This window comes from Durio zibethinus, chromosome 21 (assembly GCF_047325235.1).
Source record: "Durio zibethinus cultivar Kanyao isolate XHJ-2024 chromosome 21, ASM4732523v1, whole genome shotgun sequence".
Taxonomy (NCBI): Eukaryota; Viridiplantae; Streptophyta; class Magnoliopsida; order Malvales; family Malvaceae; genus Durio; species Durio zibethinus.
The window spans coordinates 1,300,009-1,321,107 of record NC_143182.1 but is presented as its reverse complement, the minus strand read 5'-3'; the positions used below and the strand labels follow the sequence as shown (position 1 = coordinate 1,321,107).

Genomic DNA, 21,099 nt, shown 5'->3' with positions numbered 1-21,099 from the left:
TGGTTTCATACAAGATGATATATATATATATATATATATATTTTCAGATAATAAAACCAATATTAGTAAACTAAGTATTAAGATATTGTTAATGAAATTTCCATTTCCTCACAGCTTACACTGATTATGCGTTCGATTATAATTTTGTATTTTGAGCAGCTTGAGCAAAGCTGATGCTAGCATTTTCAAGACTGTTACAATGGAATCCTTATTTCGTGATGAACTGTTACGGGTTCCAAAAACAGTTAATGATTTTCTTGAAGTATTCCAAACTCGTCTCTGATATTTGCAGCTAGATGTCTGTGCCTGTGTGTGAGAGCCACAAATGGGAAATAATGCTTCGCTTTGAAATGATAAAAGGTTAATTTAGGAATACAGTGCAAATTAATGGTTGCATATATCTATACTTCATATGCATTATTTGTGGTATTGATATATTTGATTATTCGACGTCTATGGACTTATTATTGGAAGAATCTATTTCTTGTATCCATTTGTCAACATTCCATTCATCTCGATAATTGTCACCGTAATCTGATGCAATTTTGATGACGGACATAAGCATTATTTGCTTCCACCTCTCCGGGGGCGTTATGTCCAACTGAGCAACAAGCCAAGTTTCATAGTCAAACTGCCACCAGACAATAAAAAGGCAATAAATAATAATAATATATATATATATATATATATATATATAGAGAGAGAGAGAGAGAGAGAGAGAGAGAGAGAGAGAGATTTGGTTGTGGAAAGTGGAAACCTTGTCCGGATGAAGCTTATGAGTATGATGCTTGGGCCATCCAGTCTTCTCCATCTGAGAGTAAAGTTCTTGAACAGAATATGCCATCTCTTCTTCGGTTGGCAGCTCTACCTTACCGGACAACACTTTTGCCACCCATTTCCCTTGTAATTCTATCACTAGAACGGGCAGTGTCTGATCGTGTAAAGATCTATTTACCGTGTTAAAACTTAAAATGCACTGAAAAAGAATACTACTCACTCTCTGCGCTAACCATAAAGCATAAAATATTCCCAAAACCCAGAAGATCACAAGTAGAAAATGAGTGACAATTAACCAACATTTGAGGAAATATAAGATCATGACCCATAGCATCAGGACTTGAAACTGCCAAAACATTTGATGCCTTCGTAATATTCTAACCAAATGGAAGAGAAAATTTTACCAAGTAAGGTAATCCCACGAAGGAAAGCCAAGGAGCTAAGCTTGGTGGAAAAACATGTTTATACAGAGGTCCAACACGTTTGTTGTCCACAGTAATTATCCCATTTGACTTAAGAAATGGGAAATGGTATTTGTACCTGCAAGAGATTTTTTTCCTCCAGAGGTTTGAAAAGTGTTTCAAATCTAAACGGACAAAGTATTTAATCAGAATGAAGTATTTCTCCGACCAATAAATATAGGATAGATATAAAAAAGATTCAAGGGTTTTTGGAAATACCCAGTGCAATGGATAATGACATCTGCATCGACAATTGATCCATCTTGGAATACCACCTTACCATCTTTATGAGCGCATTCAATCTGCAGAAAATGTCAGTCTATCAGGAAAAAATGACCCGCTTAAAGTTTTACTTTAAAGCAACTAATCAATTGGTGAAATGAACAAGAAACCATTGAATGCTGCCAAGCATTATCATGATTTTTCAGCTTTTTCAACTGGAAATCAGGTCCTCTAATAGCCTGATGAACTTGTCTTGCAAGAGGGGAGATATCTTTCAAGATGTCATAGGCACTTGGTCCGTTCCCTATGAGCACCACTATCTGTCAGCCAGAAACCAGAATCCATTTAGCAGCCTTCGTATTCTCTATGTGAGATGTATGGACTGAAAGTACTAAAAATTAAGAAATTTGGAAACAAGCTACTAGGGAGGCAGCTTCATGTACAGGGTTGCAGGGTGATCATAACCAATGTTGAATTTTGATAGTATATGGTTCGATACCTTATTTTTAAACTGTTCAGGAGTCCGGTAGTTATGGCTATGCATTTGCAATCCTGGCCAAGCATCCCTGCCTAATACATGACAAATATGATAGTATATATAGATTAATACAAGCATAAAGAAACGGAATTAAAGAAGAATACAGGGGTTTAATTCTTTAGGAGGAAAAAAGAAGAGATTTTACTGTCAATAAGATGTAAGGATTAAAGTAAGATAACAGTTAAAATTGAGATATGATGGTCTGGATAAACAATAAAATTATCACTTTGAGAAAGAATATTCATGGATTTGGAAGCTTTTAAACTGCAATAGCGATGAAAGTAGTTGCATGTTTGTTCCAGATTCCTTGAACAGTTTCTTCATCTAAGAAAGTTGAGATTGAATCTAATGCAAGTTTCCAAATTCCAAGTAGCACCAATCAAATACCTGGAAATTCTGCAATATTTGGCTCCGTGTTTTTACCATTGCAAACGATCACAGCCTCAAACGCGTGCTCTTTAAATTCCCATCTTGATTCCATCCCTCGAGTCCGAGACTCGATAACCCACTCGTGACTAACCTCATCAACTCGCTCCAACCCAACCACTTCATGTCCGAATCGGATCAATTCCATCAACCCAAAATCCCGCGCAAAATCCTCAAGAAACCTGAGCACCTCTGCATGACCAGGAAAAGATCTCGAATCCCCACCTTCTTTCTTCACGAATGGGTAGTCCAGGAATCCCATAACGTGCCTAGGGAGGTTAACTCGAAGGGATCTGTAAAGGCTAGTATGAACTATTTCCCGATTCGGGTCAAGCCCCAATAGGTCGGACTCCACCTGTGGATTATAGAGCCATGTGCCACCAACTCTTTGGCCCTTTTCAAATACCGTGACTTGGTGACCTTCTCTTCGAAGCTCCCTGGCCGTGACTAGCCCTGCCATGCCGGCACCGATGACCGCTACTTTGTAAGATTGTGCCATTGTAAGAATCTGGGTTTTATGTTTTGCAGGGAGATTTTGATTCTCTTAGGCCACAATAGAAAGAAAATACTAGTAATGTTTAAAAATATACAATTTGCTTGTCTTAGCTAAATTCCAGAACAATATTTTACTTTCAAATATTTGGAAAATACTAGTAATGAGCTAAGCATCAATGCCTCATTGCCTGTGTCGGCTTTCATTGCGTGTTTGTTTGGTCAATATCAGATTTCATCCAAGTTGAAATACAAGTAAAATCTAAATCCAATGGTAAAAAGTCAAACACGCGAAGGGAAGAAAATTACAGCAAGAATCAACAGCTGGGCTTATAAGAGACTCTCTTATGCTGGCAGATTGCGGCTCATGTAATCTCTAATTTTTAGTGTCCACAATTTCTGGTGCTCATTGTTCATTTAACCAGGGAGAGTGATTCACAATTTGAATCAGCTGTGGTCATCAGCTTTTCTTTGGAAGGGGACAGAAGGATCTGCAAAAGATGCACCAGTTGGTTCAACTTATATAGATTTTTTTTTTTGACCAGACTACTTATATAGATCGAATTCAAATACTTATTATATAAAACCCATTTATTTTCCAAATACCTATTTCTATGCTGTCCAACTTATATAAAATCCACATTTTGAATGTACCAGTTACAATACGATGGTTCGCAAATGGAAAGGGAAAAATAACATAAAAATTATTTGGATAGATCATTAATAAAAGCATTGGAAAAGGGTTACTTGAAGGGAAAAACTTAATGTATGAAACCCATTAATTTTTCTTAAAAAAAAAAAATGAAACCCGCTAATTTTCCATGATGAATTTACAGTACAGAGAAGAGGTAAAAAGGACCCCTAAGACATCACCAAGACTGAAACTATTAAAACACACATCAAGCAAAACCGTACATAACTCTTTTCTAACGTATATATACGATATAAAGCAGAAGACAGAATCGCAACTAGGTAGCACATTCTTCTTTCAAGAGCTAACAAGCTTTGCTGTAATTTGCTTCTCCACTTCCGGTACTAGGTTTGTGGGACCAGATTTCTTTTCAGTTGCTTTGCCAGGATAGCCAGTTGCCTCCGCGAATTTCTTTAAGATGATGGCAACGTTTGAATACTCGAGTTAAAAAGGCCCCGAACATCGTCCCCGTCAGAAACATGGTACCAGCCTTCATGGTACTCATTTTTTATTGATGAACAACTTTATTCACTTTCTCTGCACCAACAAGATTCAGCAAATTCAGGAAAATTTTATTTAGCCGGAGCGCTTGCAAGTTAAATGCGTTTGTATTTTGCTGTTCTAAGGCTTATTCCCAATCATTTATGGTAAAAGGTTAACATCAGGCTAACCCCGTCCCCAAGGGTCAACGCCAGTTCCATTGTTTTATCTTTGCTTGAGTATCTTACCATCTATCTTCCAATTTTATATACCAGGCTATCATGCATCCCAGAATGGTCATGTGATGACAGCTTCAAAGCAGTTGGGCCAGGTTTTTGACTCATCTGTTAGCCGAAACATTCGCAGGCTTTAGTTCTAGGAATCCAAAGAGATTTTGGGCTCCTATCTCTAAATAGGTCCAAGTTTTAATGGTCCAATAGTGTTCCGACACGTATTATATGGAAACTTTTGGGCTAACATAATCGATTTTGCACGCTTAACAACAAGTTGCATTGGGCCACTTTTGTGAGAGTTTCATGTACATAAATTTAGAGCCCCAGAAACTCACAAGCTTTTCTTCTAGGAATCCAAGTAACCCTAAAAGAACGCCCACGAGCCTTCGCCCTTCTATCCTGTGTGGGTATTTCCTTCTCCTGCAAAGAATAGGATTTCAGGTTTTCTTTCATGATTTCTCGTATATATAACCAAGCAGTCGCTGCCACTAATGTCTTACAGTTTTCTTCGCCATACATGAATAAGAGAGGAAAAATCCCTAGCTTAATCTGCATTACAAAGATGAAGGAATTAGAAGAAGATAAAAGCGATTGTTCCATGTAAAATACGCTCGTGGCATGTTTCTTCACAATTTTGACTTGTGTATGTCTTAGTTCCATCACGAAAGAGATAGCAAAAAATCCGACTACTGAAGAAAAGCAATATCTTCCAGAGGTTCTAATCCTTGTAATGTTGTTGAGCTCTATGGCTTTCTTCACCCTCTTTGCGGCTATAATTTTTCTCATTAAGATATACCATGTATTCACCAGGCACACAAAGATTTCAGCTACATCACTTCCAGAAGTACTCAACAATCATATATCCATCGTCTAGTTGTCGTTGAGAATTCAATTCCATAGACCGTATCAATTTTGATTATGTTACTATCAATAAATTTAATTACTATGCACTTTTCTCCTTGATCTATGACTCTTAATTTCCTTCTTATTTTTGAGGCATTATATCAATTTTTTCATTATCCATACACATCTGAGTATTGGCTTCATGCGGGATGATATAGTAATTTTTCAGACAATAAAACCAATATTATTACTATTTTTTTTATTATCTTTAAAAAATATAACCACAGAACTAAATCAGCCAAGTCCAGAATGGGCCTGGTCTCTCTTGGTTGTTTCTAGTCATGGCAGAATGTGTCACAAGCTGGATCTAATACTTAGGTGGCAATGTAAGATAATGCAAGCACTAGATTTACTGCTACTAATTAGAGCCACAAGCTACGTTGCAGTCAAGGATAGATATTACGTTATTGCTTTGAACAATGTCAATCACACGTCCATAAAAATCTAGCTCCCAGCTTTTGACACCATCACTTCCTGGACTGGCTATAGCAAACTTTCATCGAACAAAATTTTCTCTATAAATATCTTGAGCTTGCCAAGTGCCAACCTCACTTCAATTCATTGCGTGTGAAAAGAATGGCATTCAGGGGTTGTAAGGCAGCTGCTCTTTTCTTTTTGCTTAGCATTTCATTTTTCACTCGCGTTTCATCTCATACGGTCGTCCCGTGCCCTCCCCCACCTAAAACTGCACCATCTCCTCCCTCTGTCCCAAAGAAGCCTGCCAAATGTCCCAAAGATACGCTTAAGTTTGGTGTTTGCGGCAGCTGGTTGGGACTGGTTCACGAGGTTATTGGGACTCCACCTAGTAAGGAGTGTTGTACACTGATTTCAGGTTTAGCTGATCTCGAGGCTGCATTTTGTCTGTGTACTGCGATTAAGGCCAATATGCTTGGAGTTATCAAGGTCAAAATACCTATTGCCCTCACTTTGCTGATAAATGCATGTGGGAAAAAGGTCCCTAAAGGCTTTGTATGTGCATAGAATTTCTTCGTCTTCCCTCTGCTCTTTGTTTTTGATAGAATCATGGAATCATAAATATGATTGTACTAATATTATATCCGTCCTTGCTTATTTACTGGATTCTGGTTTTATTTGTGTAATTGCCTAATTGGGTTTGTTTAGAGTTACAGACAGACATTAATTATTCTACCTTGATTTTAATCCAAACTATGCTCAATGTTAATGTTACACATTACTGCACGTGTACACTGCAAAACCGAAGTGATACTTTCAATTGGTGTTTTGCTGAAAGGAGCTCTGAGAACTGGCAGAATCAAACTTGGTATTTCAATTCAACCTGCAACTGCAAGTTCTGTGCTTAATTAGAGTTCCAATGTACACGCAAATAACTTAATTAGAAAACTGTAATATATTACAATTATTTGCATAATAAGAGGTTTCAAGCATCGGCTTTTTAGTAATCGAAATAAAGCTTTTCCCCCCAGTTTTGATGTCATCATTCAAGTTCAGATGATGCCCTGTTTCTGCATTTCTCACTCACTTCAAGTTGTAAAACGGACAGATTTGTGGTGAAAAGGAAAGAAATTGTAGAAGAAAAATAGAGAAGACAAAATGGCAATCAATGGTAGATTTTCTTTAATGTCATATGATGTTTTTGCTCTATGCAAAGTCGGTAGGGAATCGGCTCCTTTATAATTGGCCTCTCAATAAAATGGCCACTAATCAATCAACAAGCGTGCATTATTATGTAAACCAGCAATTTTGGACGATGAGTCATAGATCACCGCCCAAAACATTAACTTCGTTCTTGTCTTTTATGATGATTGTTCCCCTTGGTTTAATTTGTTTTACTTCCTTTCATTAAAAAAAAAAAATGTATTACTTCGTGAATTTGTCCCACGGAAGATTACCACGTGAACCTTCTTTGGCGTTTTTTAATGTTCGGATATTGTTTTTATTTTATTTTTGTTACATTTAATTATTTATAAAAAAAATCCAAGTCTCGGATCCTGCAGCCCTATCTTGTCATTGGTGCTACTACGAAATTATGGCATGATTTTGTGGATTTTAAGGGTTGAAGTCTCGAAGAGAATCATTTTCTGTTGTACAAAAATTGTGCTAATATAGTCGTCTTCGGCATATTTGGGTGACGATTAATTCAATTAGAACTTGATTATAAGCACATTCCAGCTATATCTTTATTATAAGAATGATTGATATTCCACCTAGATATTACCGTGGTCGCTTATTCATTAATCAACAATATATGCAATTATTTTTGCATGTTTAACTAATTAATGATGGTTGAAGATCAAGATCATTGCGAGAATCAATATGTATAAAAAAATTCAAATTCATCAAGACTCTAGACTGATTAATCCAAAAAATTTATTTCTTTAAGCGCGAAGGGATCGAGTTGATCACCACAAAATCAAACAGACAATAAAGACACAAACAAACAGAATGAAAGTTTTTAACAACAAAAATTAATCATGAAATGGGAAAAGATCAGTTGGGATAATAAGCACAATTAGGCGCACTGGAAGCCTCTAGGGACATTTTTTCCACAGTAGTTTAAGAGCAAGCTCAAGGAGATTGGAACATTGAGGTTAATTCCCAAAATGTTGGCCTTAATGGCAGTGCAAAGGCAAACAGCAGCTTCAAGATCAGCAAGACCCTGGATGAGAGTGCAGCAAGGGTTCTTTGGTGGGGTACCAATGACAACGTGAACCAAGTCATTCAATAAGTTGGCACATACCCCTAGCTTTAGGGTATCCCTTGGGCAAGATGGTGTATTAGCTGGCGGGTTTGTAGATGGTGGCCTTGTGGCTGGAGGGTTCTGTGGTGGGTTTTTAGGTATCTTTGGCTGATCAGGTGGGCAAGGGACAGAAGTTGAACTGACCATAGTGAAAAAGAGAAGGTTGAGAGAGAGGAAAAGAGAAGTGGTTGCAACAGCTTTGGAAGCCATTTTAAACTCTGTCACTGCTAGAGGAAGGTATTTTGTACTTAAGTTATGGTGAATTATAGCGAACTAGGTTAGGGTTTATATAGATGTAAGTTTTGATACATTTTGGAATTAAAGAAAATGGAACAAAGAGACCCATGTGAGCAGATTTGATTAGATTAAAATACTGCAATGGCTGGCGGTGCAACTTGGAGAGTAGGCCACACGTTTCACACTTCGGAGCACTGCTGGATTTCATTATTTTGCCTTCTAAAAATAATACTACTAAACTATTTGATTTAAGACTTTCCTCTCTTTGTCTGCATGATCTCAAGTTATTCTTGGCTTCTTCCATAGCTAGCTAACCTGTTTAACATCTGTCATTTCTGAAGATAAAACTTCAAACATAATGATGAAACTAAAATTGACTCTGATAATTACAATCACGAATAAAAATACCTAAAAAAAGGAAACTCTGTAGGACCTTGTTCAGTGATAATGATCTTTGAGTTTGACTATTATACAAAATTACCGTAAATTCAGCTAATACAATCCATGACCTGAAGAATTGATCAGGAATTCAAGATTCAGGGTTCCGTTCGATACTCTTAATTTTGCAAAATCGACTTACACTTGGCTCATAAAAATATGCAGCCGGTAGAGTGTAGACACTGAATTTTCCTTCTTTAATTTTGCTTTGAATGTTTCAACTCCAAATCATACTAATTGTTTTATTGACTATAGATTGTAGCTTTTTTTTTTTTGGGTATAAGAGCATTAGTTTGTGTAAAAAATAAGAGAAAAATATTATCTCCAAATAAATTAAAAAAAAAAAACTAAAGAAAAATCGTTGATTCTGTCTGCTCCGGAACATGGGCATGATCTCATGCACAAGTGATAACAGCTTGGCAGGTTCTTTACGGGGAAAGGTTACCATTACCGAATTAAGAGCACGAGACTCGTCCATCACTGAACCCAAGTAGGGGAAAATTTGTTCTTACTCTCGAGGGTTTTAATAGCATCAATTATTTTTATATATTAATTTAATTTATTCTGAAGAAATAAAATACCAAAAAGAAAACATTCTTATTCTTGTAATTAGTTTTTAAAGAGACACACAGATGAAAAAAGATTAACATTTAAACGGTTCTATGGTTGTATATAATTGACTTGAATTAAGCTGTTTTCACCTTTTGATTCATCTACTTTTAGGAGACAAGTTCCCAAGCTTCAATATAATTCCTTTGCATCTAAGAGGGAACTATTAATTACAAAAGTCACATAGACTGGCTGGTGGGAACCAGTTGGTATGCAGTTTTAGTTAAGTCGATCGTACCTTTGATAACATTGGAAAATGGCAAATTAATCGAATGTGGGATGTTTTGTTAAAGGGCCCATATGATTTTCTCTTGACTTTATTCGGATTTTAAAGATTTTTTTGAATAAAAACTGTAGTATATTTGGTGTAGAGATACTCTTGGAACTGATGCATCTAATGTCTCTTGTACAACTTAGATCATAATGCATACATACGTGCATACATATTCGCCACATGACCGCCTCTTTTCAGAATAAATTTTATGTTTTCTGATTAAATTTGAAGTAAATCTAAAACAAATACTACTCAACTGGAAACCCTTTGTTGATTCATATAAATGCGAAGCAATAACAAACTGCAAAAATCAGGATGTATTCATTTATATAGAGTAAAATAAAATTTAAGGGTAACTATGACTTTCCAAAGACAATTCACCCTCGCCCCCTCCTGTGTGAAGAAATTTTCATCAGATGGTACCATGTGCAACAGAAGATTCAAACAAGAACTGTAGAAACTAATGTAATAAGTGAAAAGTGATAACCAGCCGACCTCATTGAAGAATAACACTCAACCACCACATCTTAGACCTTACATATACGCTTCCCCATCAATGTCCTAGATATCTAATCTCATTGACAACCATTCCTGCTTTTAATTCATTTCCCTTACTATCACCCTCCGTACGTTGCTTTTTTTGAATCTTGATTCATGAACCTAATGAAAAACACATCATTTAATTCATGATTTTGTTTTTTTGCCTTTGCAACTCTCACTGTTGAAGGCATAAGATCATTCAGGTTTTCAGTTAACCCACTTGCTGGTTAGCTCAAGTTTGATGATCAACGCTGTTTCATTCGCATATAAACTGCCAATTAATAAAGCTAACTTAATCAGACCTAATTTAAAGAGTGCTTTAATTTGACTTACATCTAGTAGTATTATTATATTGGTTCAATCTCAGTAGTTATCGTATGAAAAGATGAAATATTTTTCTCTGAGAAACATATATATGATCCATGACCAATGTACATTAAAATATAGATCGGAAAACTGAAAAAGGCCTTGACGCTTTGTAACTCATTTTAATCGATCAGCCGATGCTATATAGTCACATATATAATTCTGTTATACCTATGCTGGAAAGATCAACATTTGAGCTCTAAGATTTTGAGGCTCTATATTTTACAATGCTGGTAGCTAGCTTGTTTTCCGGGACTCTCCGGACTGAAAAAATAAAAAAAGATTGATTGTTGATCTCAGTTGTGAGAAGGAGGATGTGTCTTTGGAGGTGAGTAATCCAGGTTAAAACCAGGATGTTTTTTGCCATGTTTCCTATGAGGCACCCGCCAAGAAACTGAAACAGCAGACTTATTTGTTTGAACTGCACCTGAAGTTTTTTCTTTCTCATTTTCTACTGTCTTAGAGTTGACCTGATCAGCAGCTTCCAGCTTTTGAGTGTCATCATCTGCATGAGATTTCTCGGTGCTTTCTTCTTTCATGGATCCGAGTTCCTCTGACGAGGTAGATTTCGCCTGTACTGCAACTAACGTGTTCTTTCTGAAAACGTTCTTCATATCATTCTGCAAATTAATAAAAGAAGACAAGAAAGTTAACTAACAGCACGCACCAGGTTAAAAAAGGAATGCCATAAATGCAAGTGATGATGATTATGATGAAAATGATAAAGTGTCTTGAACCAACCTTGATGGAGAAGTGAAGTTTCTTTTCAAGCTTATTCTTATTGTCAGCTGCACCTAGGCGACGAGCACTACATGCATGCATGGATAGGCATAGAAGGAAAATAATAAAACAGGAAGCGATTGACATGTTAAGGGAAAATAACTTGAAGACTGCTCTGAATAGCTTGAAATTAGTAGTGGCAGCAGAAGTGTAGCCTATGGTGGTATATGTAGTAGGAGCATTAAATACAGGTATCCCGGTAGATTGAAGTGGAGCTCTCTTAGAACATGCAGATGTATGCGTGAGAAGAGGTAAGAAAAGAAGATGAGATATGGGTGGCCTCCGTTATATCCCTCTCTTACACATTTCAATCAATTGGGTCCCAAGACACAGAACCCCCACCAGGGAAAAGAGGAACAACCCAGAGCTTGCTTTGGAAATTATATATGGGAATTGAGAAGAATGAGAAAAAGTGATGAAGAGTGTCCAAAAGAGAGATTTTCTTTTGAAATATCATAACTAAAGGATTTATGTAAGGAAAATTATACAGGGAAAATGAGAAATAAAACAAAAAATTCAAGAAAGTTAATGCGTGCCTAGCTAATTGCGTCTTCCAAGGGGCTCCAATTAAGGCATGTCCTCGTGTGAGAGTTTCACTGCTTGCATGGATTGTGCTGTGCCTTACTAGTTAATTTGCCTCGGCTCACCATTTGGTCTTGAAAAACTTAAACCGAATAATCTAATGGTAAAACTAAAAAGTGGGAAGCCTTTTGAGATCTAAGTTACACCAAATTAAGATCTTCGAGAATGGTGCAATTAATGACTGAAATGTCCCCTATCCTTAAAAAAATGATAAATGTATAAAACTAACAAGTCTAATTTGGGTCATTTTTCGAATTATATATTTAAGAAGAACATTGGCATTTGAACTCATGGTTAAGTTTAAAACTTTTGTAACATGAAATGGAGCTGTAGCGTTTATTTATATAATAGTTGCCATGGCAAGCAGCAGACCAGCATTCCTGCTTTATAAGCCTCTATGTTTCCTGACATGTTTAAGTTAGCTTCCCTCGATCATGCTCTACAGCAAGGTTTTCTTTTCTTTGAAAAACAAACTGAAACAATAGAAAGTCTTTAGTAACACATACAAAACCAGCAAAATGGGGGTTATAAGTTGTTAGTGGAAGAGATTCTTTTTATAATCAATAATGAATTTGCAAAATTATGGCATTCAAACGACATGCAACTAATGTGATAGTAAAATTACTGTGTACATATTATTTTTACGACAAAGAAGAAAGCAACTAACGAAATGAATGTAACAAAGAAACGATCCATGAAATAATAGTCAGATCTACTTTGAACAAAATGAAATGACATGAGCAAATAGAGGATGTGATTGCATGTAGCCCTCCGACACTAGCTAGGAAGATTAGGATTGGATTGGGTCCATCGGCTGTTAATTTTTGAAGCATTTGCAATTAGCATGTGGGACCAAAAAATGAACAGAAGAAACACGTGGGACCCACAAAAAATGTGTGGAAGGGCCGAGGGCCATAGCAGAAAGGAGACAAGGGTAAATGGACCACCACCACCTCTTTGCTCGTGTTGCGCGAAACACAGAAAGGTTCACCTGAACAGTCAATACCGGCCATACATGACACGTGTCACGCCCCCATGTGATTTATTTAATTGCCACGTCGATTCGGCCCCACTCCACAGCCGCTGAAACCCATTCCCTCTTTGGCCCTCCCTGGTCCTCACAGTTAATTAATTGCTTAAGAAGCCCAGAGTCACATCTGGTGTCGTGGTGTAGTTGGTTATCACGTCAGTCTAACACACTGAAGGTCTCCGGTTCGAGTCCGGGCGACGCCAAAGGTATCTTTTTTAAGTTTCATTGTCTGACCCAATGCAGCGAGACTCTCTTCTCTTTCTATCTTTTGTTCTGTTCTAGCAAAAATGCAGGTCATCCCAAAACCAAACATTAATATTTTTATTTTTTATTTTTTTAATCTCAGTTATTCATAAAGTTCCAACATTAATAAGTTAAACTCTCTTTCTCTCGTTTACATAAATTCTTGGCGTGGCCTGCGGATAAACATTCTTCAGCTGAAAGCATGCATTTGGCATTTTGGCTTTGATGTTTTGTTTGTATCATGCATTTGTTGTTCAAAGTTGGTGGTTTCGTGGGGGATGTTTGTTTTTGTTGGGTTTAGGAGGAAGCGACGGCGGGACAGGCTCGGGTTCCCAGAGGGATTGGGATTCGGGCAGGGGCGTTGACAAATCGGCTCGAATCGATATGTCTCGTAAAAGTTGAACAGTCTGGGTTGGCTCAGGCTCCGTTGTCTCCACGGCAATTTTAGCTAAATATTATTCATTCTTGTGCGCACCCCATGGCTCATATTAGAGAATAGAGAACTGCTTTCATGATTCCAATTTCCAAGTTCAAACCTGGTTGTTCCAGATTTGGGGCATTGCCTTACCTGGTACCTCATGTAGCTGTTTTGTGTCGGACGATTTTTTTTTAATCTTATAATTACTTCAGAATGATCGACAAGTAATATTTCTGCCATAATCTCCGGGAACCTCTCTTCTCATGTCAGTTTTACTTTGACTTGCATCCGACTAAAGTCAAAAGTTTAACCCCTACGTTCTTGGTTTAAATCTTCTATGTAACATATTGAAACATTCAGTTTCTATTTACGTCATTTAATTCGTTAATAAATTTTTGCATGAAAAGATATAGACTAAAATAACAAAAAAAAATTATTTTATTTAAATAAAACCTTATACTTTAATTAGGTTCAAATAAATTTCTGAATTTTAATTTACATTTGAATAAATTCTTAATCTTTAATTTATATTCAAATAAACCCTTAATTTTATTTTGTATCTAAATAAATCTTTTGTTTAATATAAAATTTCCTTGGATACAAATCAAAATATAAAAATTTATTTAGAAAATAAAATAATTCAATTTTTTTTAATATTTTAGCCAAAGAAATATAAAATGATACTGACTACAGAGCCCTACCTTAGATAACTAAAGAAACCAAAAAGTAAAGAACACAAGGATCTTCAACAGTTCCATTTCAGTACGAAAGGTACGAGGTCCCCTAAATGTGCTAAGCTTTATGATTAAAATAGTGACCTTCTCTTCCAAACAAAGTCTGCAAATCCTATTCTCCAAGTTAACTATAAGAAGATTAATCACTAGACACTGATCCAGGACAATCTGTCAAATATTAGCCATACTAAACTGGGTTGAATTTCATAAAAGGACCAGTTGCAAAGATGTAGACCACATGCATGCAGAGATATGCAAGATTGTAGGTTAAGATTCCTTTAACCTCAGATGAAAACTAGATCTTGTGCACGAAACGCCTTCAAATTGTCAAACTTTTAATATTTCAACAGATCATCTTGTCACCTGACAATGGCAAATGCAGGAATATAGCACACTTCAATGAATTTTAAATTGCTCATTGGTCTGAAATTTTAGTCTGTTGAGAAGCTATATACAGTGAAACTATACACGAAAACACAGAAATGTCATATTTAAGGCATAATGCTACAATTATTAATTATTTAATCAAAGAACATTAACATGGCTATAAGGTCATTGCATGTTCTGCTAGCCAAATGTGTTTTCTCCACTATATGTGACATACAGAAACCCATCTTCATCCTTCTTTTCATCATAGATGGTTGACATAATTGCACCTGCAATATGATAATAGCTAGTTAGTCAGACGATTGAAATTGAAAAACTGACATTAGCTTTTACCACATTCAAAGAAATAAGAAATTTGCGAGTTGGAATACCTGTTGGTGGGAGGACACTGTCCACAAATATGAAGATAGCCTTTTCAGCACTCAATTTAATTCTCTTCCGGATCACATAGACAAACTGACCCACCGTGAGGTCAGCTGGGACTAAGTACCTGTAAATTATTTAATCAAGTCATTATAGGAGTGTCCTATATATATATATTTCAATTGTGTTAAAGAAAATAAGCAAGGCCAATACTACTACAAGCTCCAAAAAGTGGATTGCAGAATTGCTTTTAATGGACTTAAATTGGAGTCACACTTGGTTGGTGGCTACCAGTTGCTAATATATAGCAATGATTGATATCATGAAATAAGTTTTTTTTTTTTTTTTTTTTTAATAAAAGATAACATGAAATTGAGTAAACATGGACTGAAACTGTTGATTACTTCTTCTTGTCAATGTTAGGAATGTCACTTCTCTCTGCCTTCTCCACAATCACCTAAAAGGCACATGAGCAAATATCAATATAAGCAAGATTGAGGATCACAATGTTATACTTTCTCTTTTGCATTATGCATGGATGAAAGGCCAAACATCCATAAACTGATTCAAGCAGCCTCCATTTAACCTTACATGGTTTCAATCTAAAGTTCTTTTCTGTTGAAAATTCATTCTAGGATAAACACATTAGCCACTCTACACTTTCCAGTGCTTGAGTTTCACGCTTTCCTTCTTATTCCTTTCCTTAAAGGGGTTTTTCCCCTTCTCAACAGGGAGAGGTACGGTATTTGAGGATGAGATTTAATCTTTATTAAAGCTTTAAAATAAGAAATGTATAGAGCACAAATATTCATTCCTTTCCTAACTCTCAGCCATTCTACTTTAGCCATGCCCAAATGAGCAAAACTTTTTCTTTTTCTCCGGCTCAGAACAGGCACCAAATTTGCCAAACCAAAAGTTACATGATATTGGTTCTATTTATGCAATCATGTCTAGACAGTGATCACAGTCCTACCAATACCAATGTTTATCTATTGGTTATAATCCTAAATTAACATGACGTGAACATACATCAAAAAAAGTATATAACTTACATTAACATAATAGATATAATTATGCAGCAAACACACCATCATAAGTCTTTACTCACACAATCCATTACATATATTTACACTAAAAGTTATACCAGTACTACAAGTCAAGGGAATGCAAATCTGATTAAGTTCAGAAATGAAAAAAGAATCAAGTTTCAGCAATGCTAATATATTATTACGACCAAATAGGCTTCTCTGTAAGTTAGCCAATTGAATTATTTGATTAACAAAGGCATGCTTAGTTTGTATCAAAATCAATTATATGATGAAATGGAAACTAAACTCAAACCTAAAAAAAATCCCCGCCCTAACTTAGAAAGTTAAAATGCATATAACACTACTTGTAACAAGGGTAACAAGCCAGGGAACAATCAAAATCATTTTGTAACATCATCAAAAAATAAAAAAGATGGAAAAAAGACAAGGTTAAAGACTAATTCTTACAGGAATTCTATCCGGGTATTTTTCCCTAATTCTTGCAGCCTCAGCACGCCTTTTCTCTGAATATCAAGAAGCCATAAATTAACAAAACCAAATCAAACAATAGCTAAATCGATAAAAAGTAATAATACTAATAAAGATCATCAGTAACATACCAAAGTCATGCTCAACCTTGAAACTGCTTTTAGCCATTCTGCTGATATCACTGCACAACAAGCAATACCCTAAAGTCAACTAATACCCAACTTTTACACATTATCTTAGAAAAACCACGAAATTTAAAGAAATAGAACTCAAATTCAAAATCAAGATAACATAAAAAAACAAAAGGAAAACAAGAGTCCGATCATCGCAAATTTAAAACAAAAAAAAAACCCCAAACTTCACCATACGAACCCTATTCGATTTTGATGAACCCGAACACGAAAATTCAAGGTTCAATTCTTTTTTCTTTTATCTTATGTTTTCCTATCCTCAGCAGATATCAAAACCAAAGTCGATAAATCAAGAGATTGGTAGTAAACAAAAAGAAAAGGACAAAACTTGCGGATTCAATTAAAGAGATGAACGAAGCAATCAACTGACCGACCGATTTGCTGAGCTGTTGTCTTCAAAGATTTAAAAAAAGAGACGGAATAAGAGTGAGATGACAGATAGCTATTTATTTAATATAGGTTTAGGCTTCTCGTGCGGTACCCTTCTCCTCCGTTTCGTTCGGTTGCTAACCAAGAACTGCCACGTCCATTTCATTTGGTAATTGGATTTTCTTAAATATGTCGTGACGATTTTATTCTTTCACCATCAATCAATTCTAGATCAACACCACAACCATAAGGCAGGCTAGAAATGTAAATAAGACAGACAATCTGGCACCAACACCTACCAAAACTTTATATCTTTTTTTTCTTTAATGTTAAAAAAATGATTAAGTTTAAGACTAAGATGTTAAATGTGTCATGCGTTTGAGCCCATAGTTACTCATATCTAACTGGGTCCGGTCATGTTCAGCGACATGGGTTTCAGCCCATAGTTACAGGACTCTGCCTGTCTAACTTGGTCCAGTTATGTTCATCGACAATAAATGTGCCTTCCTTCCCTCTGTCTTAAATTGGACATGCGTAAGATTCGTCCGTCTAGCTTTGCCTTAAAATTCCTTAAGCTCATGTCCTTTTCTTCTTGGTCAAAAAAAAATAAAAATTGAGTAGCAAATAGACAAAAAAATTAACTGCTTGAACCAAATCTTCATTGGTTAAGTTTAAGTCCTTTGAGAGTATTATTTTTTGAACCTAGCCAAGACCTCAACCTCAATCCATGCCTATCCTGATATTTACATCGTATTTGTAAGCCGTAACCACCTCAATTTATTGTACACATTGACCCATTGAGTGCTGGGATTTTTTTAGCAAAATACTTCATCCCTGACCTTGGAGTTTTTAGTAAACAAGGTCACTCTGGCTAAGACGTGGTCCAAGATGAAGTGGGAAAGTTTATTTGGGCTGAAATTTTGGGCTCAAAATTTATCAGTAAAAATTAATGGGAAAGGGTACATAGGCCGGCTACACCTAGGCCTAGCTCAGACGATATTAAAATAGAAATGCACATGGGTTTGTTTATAGTGAAAAAGGACAAAAAATGTTCATATTTAGGCCTTTCCAAAATCAGCCTTGTTCTTTATAATTCGTAAAACAAAACAACTAAAATGAGCAGTGAATTGAATGGAGTTGGTGCCCACCTCTGCCTAGTTTCATTTTCTGATGGTTTTGTGGTTTCTTTGATCATAATGCAGGAGGCAGGACAACATTTGAAATAAAAGAGCAGGCAGATTACAGTCATTCACATCTTGTTTTTATCCCTACACTGCTATAACAAGTTACCTTTATCTTTCTTGTATGGTAAGTAATATAGAAATTATTACCCATTTTTCTCACTCAATTTACAGTAATTGGTAAAAAATTAAATTACAATTTTAAAGTAAATAACTTAGAATTTATAATGATAATAATAATAATAATAATAAACAAAGCTGTTAGACCTTCATGGATTCACCTGCTCTTGGTGGCCACCAATCGCCAATTCTGAGTATGTTTTTTTAATAGGGCCGTGTTTTCAACTTATTGCTAGCGGAGTACCGGTTTCGTGCGGAACTTTAGAAGGCAACGACTCGATTACTCAAACAGCAAATGCCAAAACTTGTCTATTTAATAGCAGAAACATTGAATAACATGATAAAAGACTATCTATCACCAACCAAACCAAATAAAAAAAAGGTCAAAGACAATGTTAGAAAAAAATATATATATCATCAATTTGCACATATATACTCGGTATATATATGCATGCACTTGTTTTCAGTTTCTTAATTAATATATTAAACTCAAACTTTCTGATTCGTGGTTGAGTTTTAAGTAGTTAACATTGATTGATCCGTGATCTAAATCGGCGGCGCTTGTGCCATGGAGTCGGCCATGGTTACCTGAACTAACCATTGCTTTCCATGTTTCCATGTGGACCAATGAATAATTGATCTATTTTTTTCATGTATATTTTATTATAATCATAGTCTGCCTGACATTCAACAGACGAAAATAAAATGGCACGTATGATATATAGCAATCATGATTAGGGGGTCTTCAATCAAAACAAACTATGAAGTTTCTGTTACCCAAATGGGAGGTGATTTTGGCTTCAAAGAACGCTTGTTTTATAGGCTTTAGCTTTGAAATGGTGGCTTAGACTAGCAACCTTTTTTCTTTCAGTTGCTTGAGATTTGGGTGTCTTGAGAGGAGAGAAAGGAACTTGTCATCACCACCTCTTTTAGCCAACAAAGATTAAAAAGATAGAAAGAGAGAGATAATAAAAATTTTGAAATTTATAGGAATATAAAATGTAAGAGGACAGAAGAAAGAGGGAAGCAAAGGGTTTTTTTTTTTTAATTATTATTATTATTATTATCTTTCAATAGTGAAGGGAGGTTTTGAGTTGGGTCAGTTTTCCACTTCATATGAGAGAGAGAGAGAGGGAAGAGTTGTTGTTACCAAGCACATGGGAAGAGGGTGATAAACTAAGCCTCTTCCCTGACATGTCCAAATCATGGATTTCCTAAACAATTCATGGCAAACCTAAGCATGTCTCCTCTCCCCTCCGGCCCTCCCCACATTATTACCCCAAATTTCAATCTTGTCTAGACAAATAGACCGCCAAAGTACCTGCCCTTGGATTTTTCATTATTATCATTTCATATACTAATAGTATTTCATACACTTATGCAAATCTTCACATGAATTTTATTAATTATACCACTGCCCACTTATGGATACAAGAAAGTGCAATTTGATGATGAATTACACAAGTGTTTTTTTTTTCATTTTCATGGTTCATGATCATTGGTTTATATAGGGAAAGTGACATTATTGATTCTGAGCGAGTGACCCTTAAAGCAAATGTAGACAAAACTCATGCCCATCCCAAGAAATTCATCGAGAAAAAAGCAAGGCAAAATTGATAGCAACTTTGACTCTTTTAAGGTTAAAACATAGATATAAATTTGCATTAAAGAAGGCTAAAAAATGTTGAAACATGGAAGTTGAAAAGACAAAAGAAAACAACCTGAAGGTTTACCCATTGTTCTAAATTTATGTCCCACCCTTTAGGGTTTGGTTTTTAATGATATTATTTGACTTTCAGTAACATGTTGCCTTCACAGACAACTAATTCTGCTTCCAGTAGTTTTTTTTTTTTTTTTTTAAGGGAAGAGCTAGAGTCTCTTTCTTTTTTTTTCCTTTTTTTTTTCGAGTTTTATCAGGTATTGGCGGACAATATGATCAAAACCAAGTTAATGGATGAGATATTGTTTTCTTTGAAGTGTTTTTACGATGGCAAACAATGAAATCTAGCTTATTATATCAAGGTTGAGGCAATAATTATTCCTTGCTTCTTAGTCGCTATTGATTAAGATGGAAAATCCGAGGACGTATCTCTCTACGTCTAATTGTTGCATGATGCAGAAGCACAAGTTAACTGATCCCACCCTCCAAACAACCCCCTTCAGCTTTGCCAATCTTTCTTTCGTATTACCTCAACTATTTAAACTTGTTACATTTTTAATTTCAATAATGACAGTTTTAAATATAAAAAATTTAATATTTGGATTTTTTTTAAAATTTTAAAGACATGTTTCGAGTGGAAAAATCAATCAAATATTAATTATCAAACATAAAATTCAATAAATTCTTGCAATAATGACTAAACTAGCAAAGAGTAGTTGCTCCCTATCTTGGCCAAAACAATACAAGTAACCAAAATACATTAAATCCTAAGCCAAGATGGGTTAATTGTCCACGTTACATTTGTTAGATTCAAAGCATCGTACAATAATTTTTATTTATCATTACATATATTTAATAATTTAAAATATGATATAATAATATAATGTAACAAAATAAAAAATAATACGATTTAAAATTTTTAAAATAATTATATATAAATTTAATAAAATAAAATATGTATTATATATTTTTATTTGCACATAATTTTTTATAAAAAATAATATAAATAAATAAATTTTAATATTTCACGTAATATAAATACATAAATTATAATATATACTCTTACATTCATTATTTAATCCAAAGTATTATTGTTTTAGTATCATCATGTGACTGTT

At 35.3% G+C, this 21,099-nt stretch overlaps 3 protein-coding genes, 1 non-coding gene and 1 pseudogene across 5 annotated transcripts; 2 read left to right on the top strand and 3 right to left on the bottom strand.

Moving 5' to 3' along the window:
• Positions 1 to 326: 326 nt before the first annotated feature.
• LOC111304595 (flavin-containing monooxygenase FMO GS-OX5-like) lies at positions 327 to 2,980 on the bottom strand. The gene is made up of 7 exons (XM_022901299.2): positions 2,386 to 2,980; positions 1,960 to 2,030; positions 1,631 to 1,780; positions 1,458 to 1,540; positions 1,182 to 1,317; positions 758 to 931; positions 327 to 631 (listed from the first exon to the last, which is right to left on the bottom strand). Exons 1-7 carry the CDS (start codon positions 2,921 to 2,923, stop codon positions 443 to 445), a joined length of 1,341 nt encoding a protein of 446 aa, XP_022757034.2. The 5' UTR covers positions 2,924 to 2,980; the 3' UTR covers positions 327 to 442.
• A 2,673-nt stretch (positions 2,981 to 5,653) lies between these two features.
• On the top strand, positions 5,654 to 6,411 carry LOC111305901 (Bifunctional inhibitor/lipid-transfer protein/seed storage 2S albumin superfamily protein). The gene has a single exon (XM_022903766.2). It carries the CDS (start codon positions 5,800 to 5,802, stop codon positions 6,202 to 6,204), a length of 405 nt encoding a protein of 134 aa, XP_022759501.1. The 5' UTR covers positions 5,654 to 5,799; the 3' UTR covers positions 6,205 to 6,411.
• A 1,177-nt stretch (positions 6,412 to 7,588) lies between these two features.
• On the bottom strand, positions 7,589 to 8,482 carry LOC111305900 (14 kDa proline-rich protein DC2.15 pseudogene; annotated as a pseudogene).
• A 4,445-nt stretch (positions 8,483 to 12,927) lies between these two features.
• Positions 12,928 to 13,001, top strand: TRNAV-AAC (transfer RNA valine (anticodon AAC)). The gene has a single exon. It is a non-coding gene; the product is annotated as a tRNA-Val (tRNA).
• A 1,579-nt stretch (positions 13,002 to 14,580) lies between these two features.
• LOC111304594 (autophagy-related protein 8f) lies at positions 14,581 to 17,167 on the bottom strand. Of its 2 annotated transcripts, none has more exons than XM_022901292.2 (6): positions 17,022 to 17,167; positions 16,592 to 16,641; positions 16,440 to 16,495; positions 15,348 to 15,400; positions 14,952 to 15,070; positions 14,581 to 14,849 (listed from the first exon to the last, which is right to left on the bottom strand). In XM_022901292.2, exons 2-6 carry the CDS (start codon positions 16,626 to 16,628, stop codon positions 14,761 to 14,763), a joined length of 354 nt encoding a protein of 117 aa, XP_022757027.1. In that variant the 5' UTR covers positions 16,629 to 16,641; positions 17,022 to 17,167; the 3' UTR covers positions 14,581 to 14,760. The 2 variants fall into 2 exon arrangements, with proteins under 2 accessions (XP_022757027.1, XP_089606424.1); XM_089750298.1 differs by lacking the exon at positions 17,022 to 17,167 and adding an exon at positions 16,833 to 16,977.
• Positions 17,168 to 21,099: the final 3,932 nt, after the last annotated feature.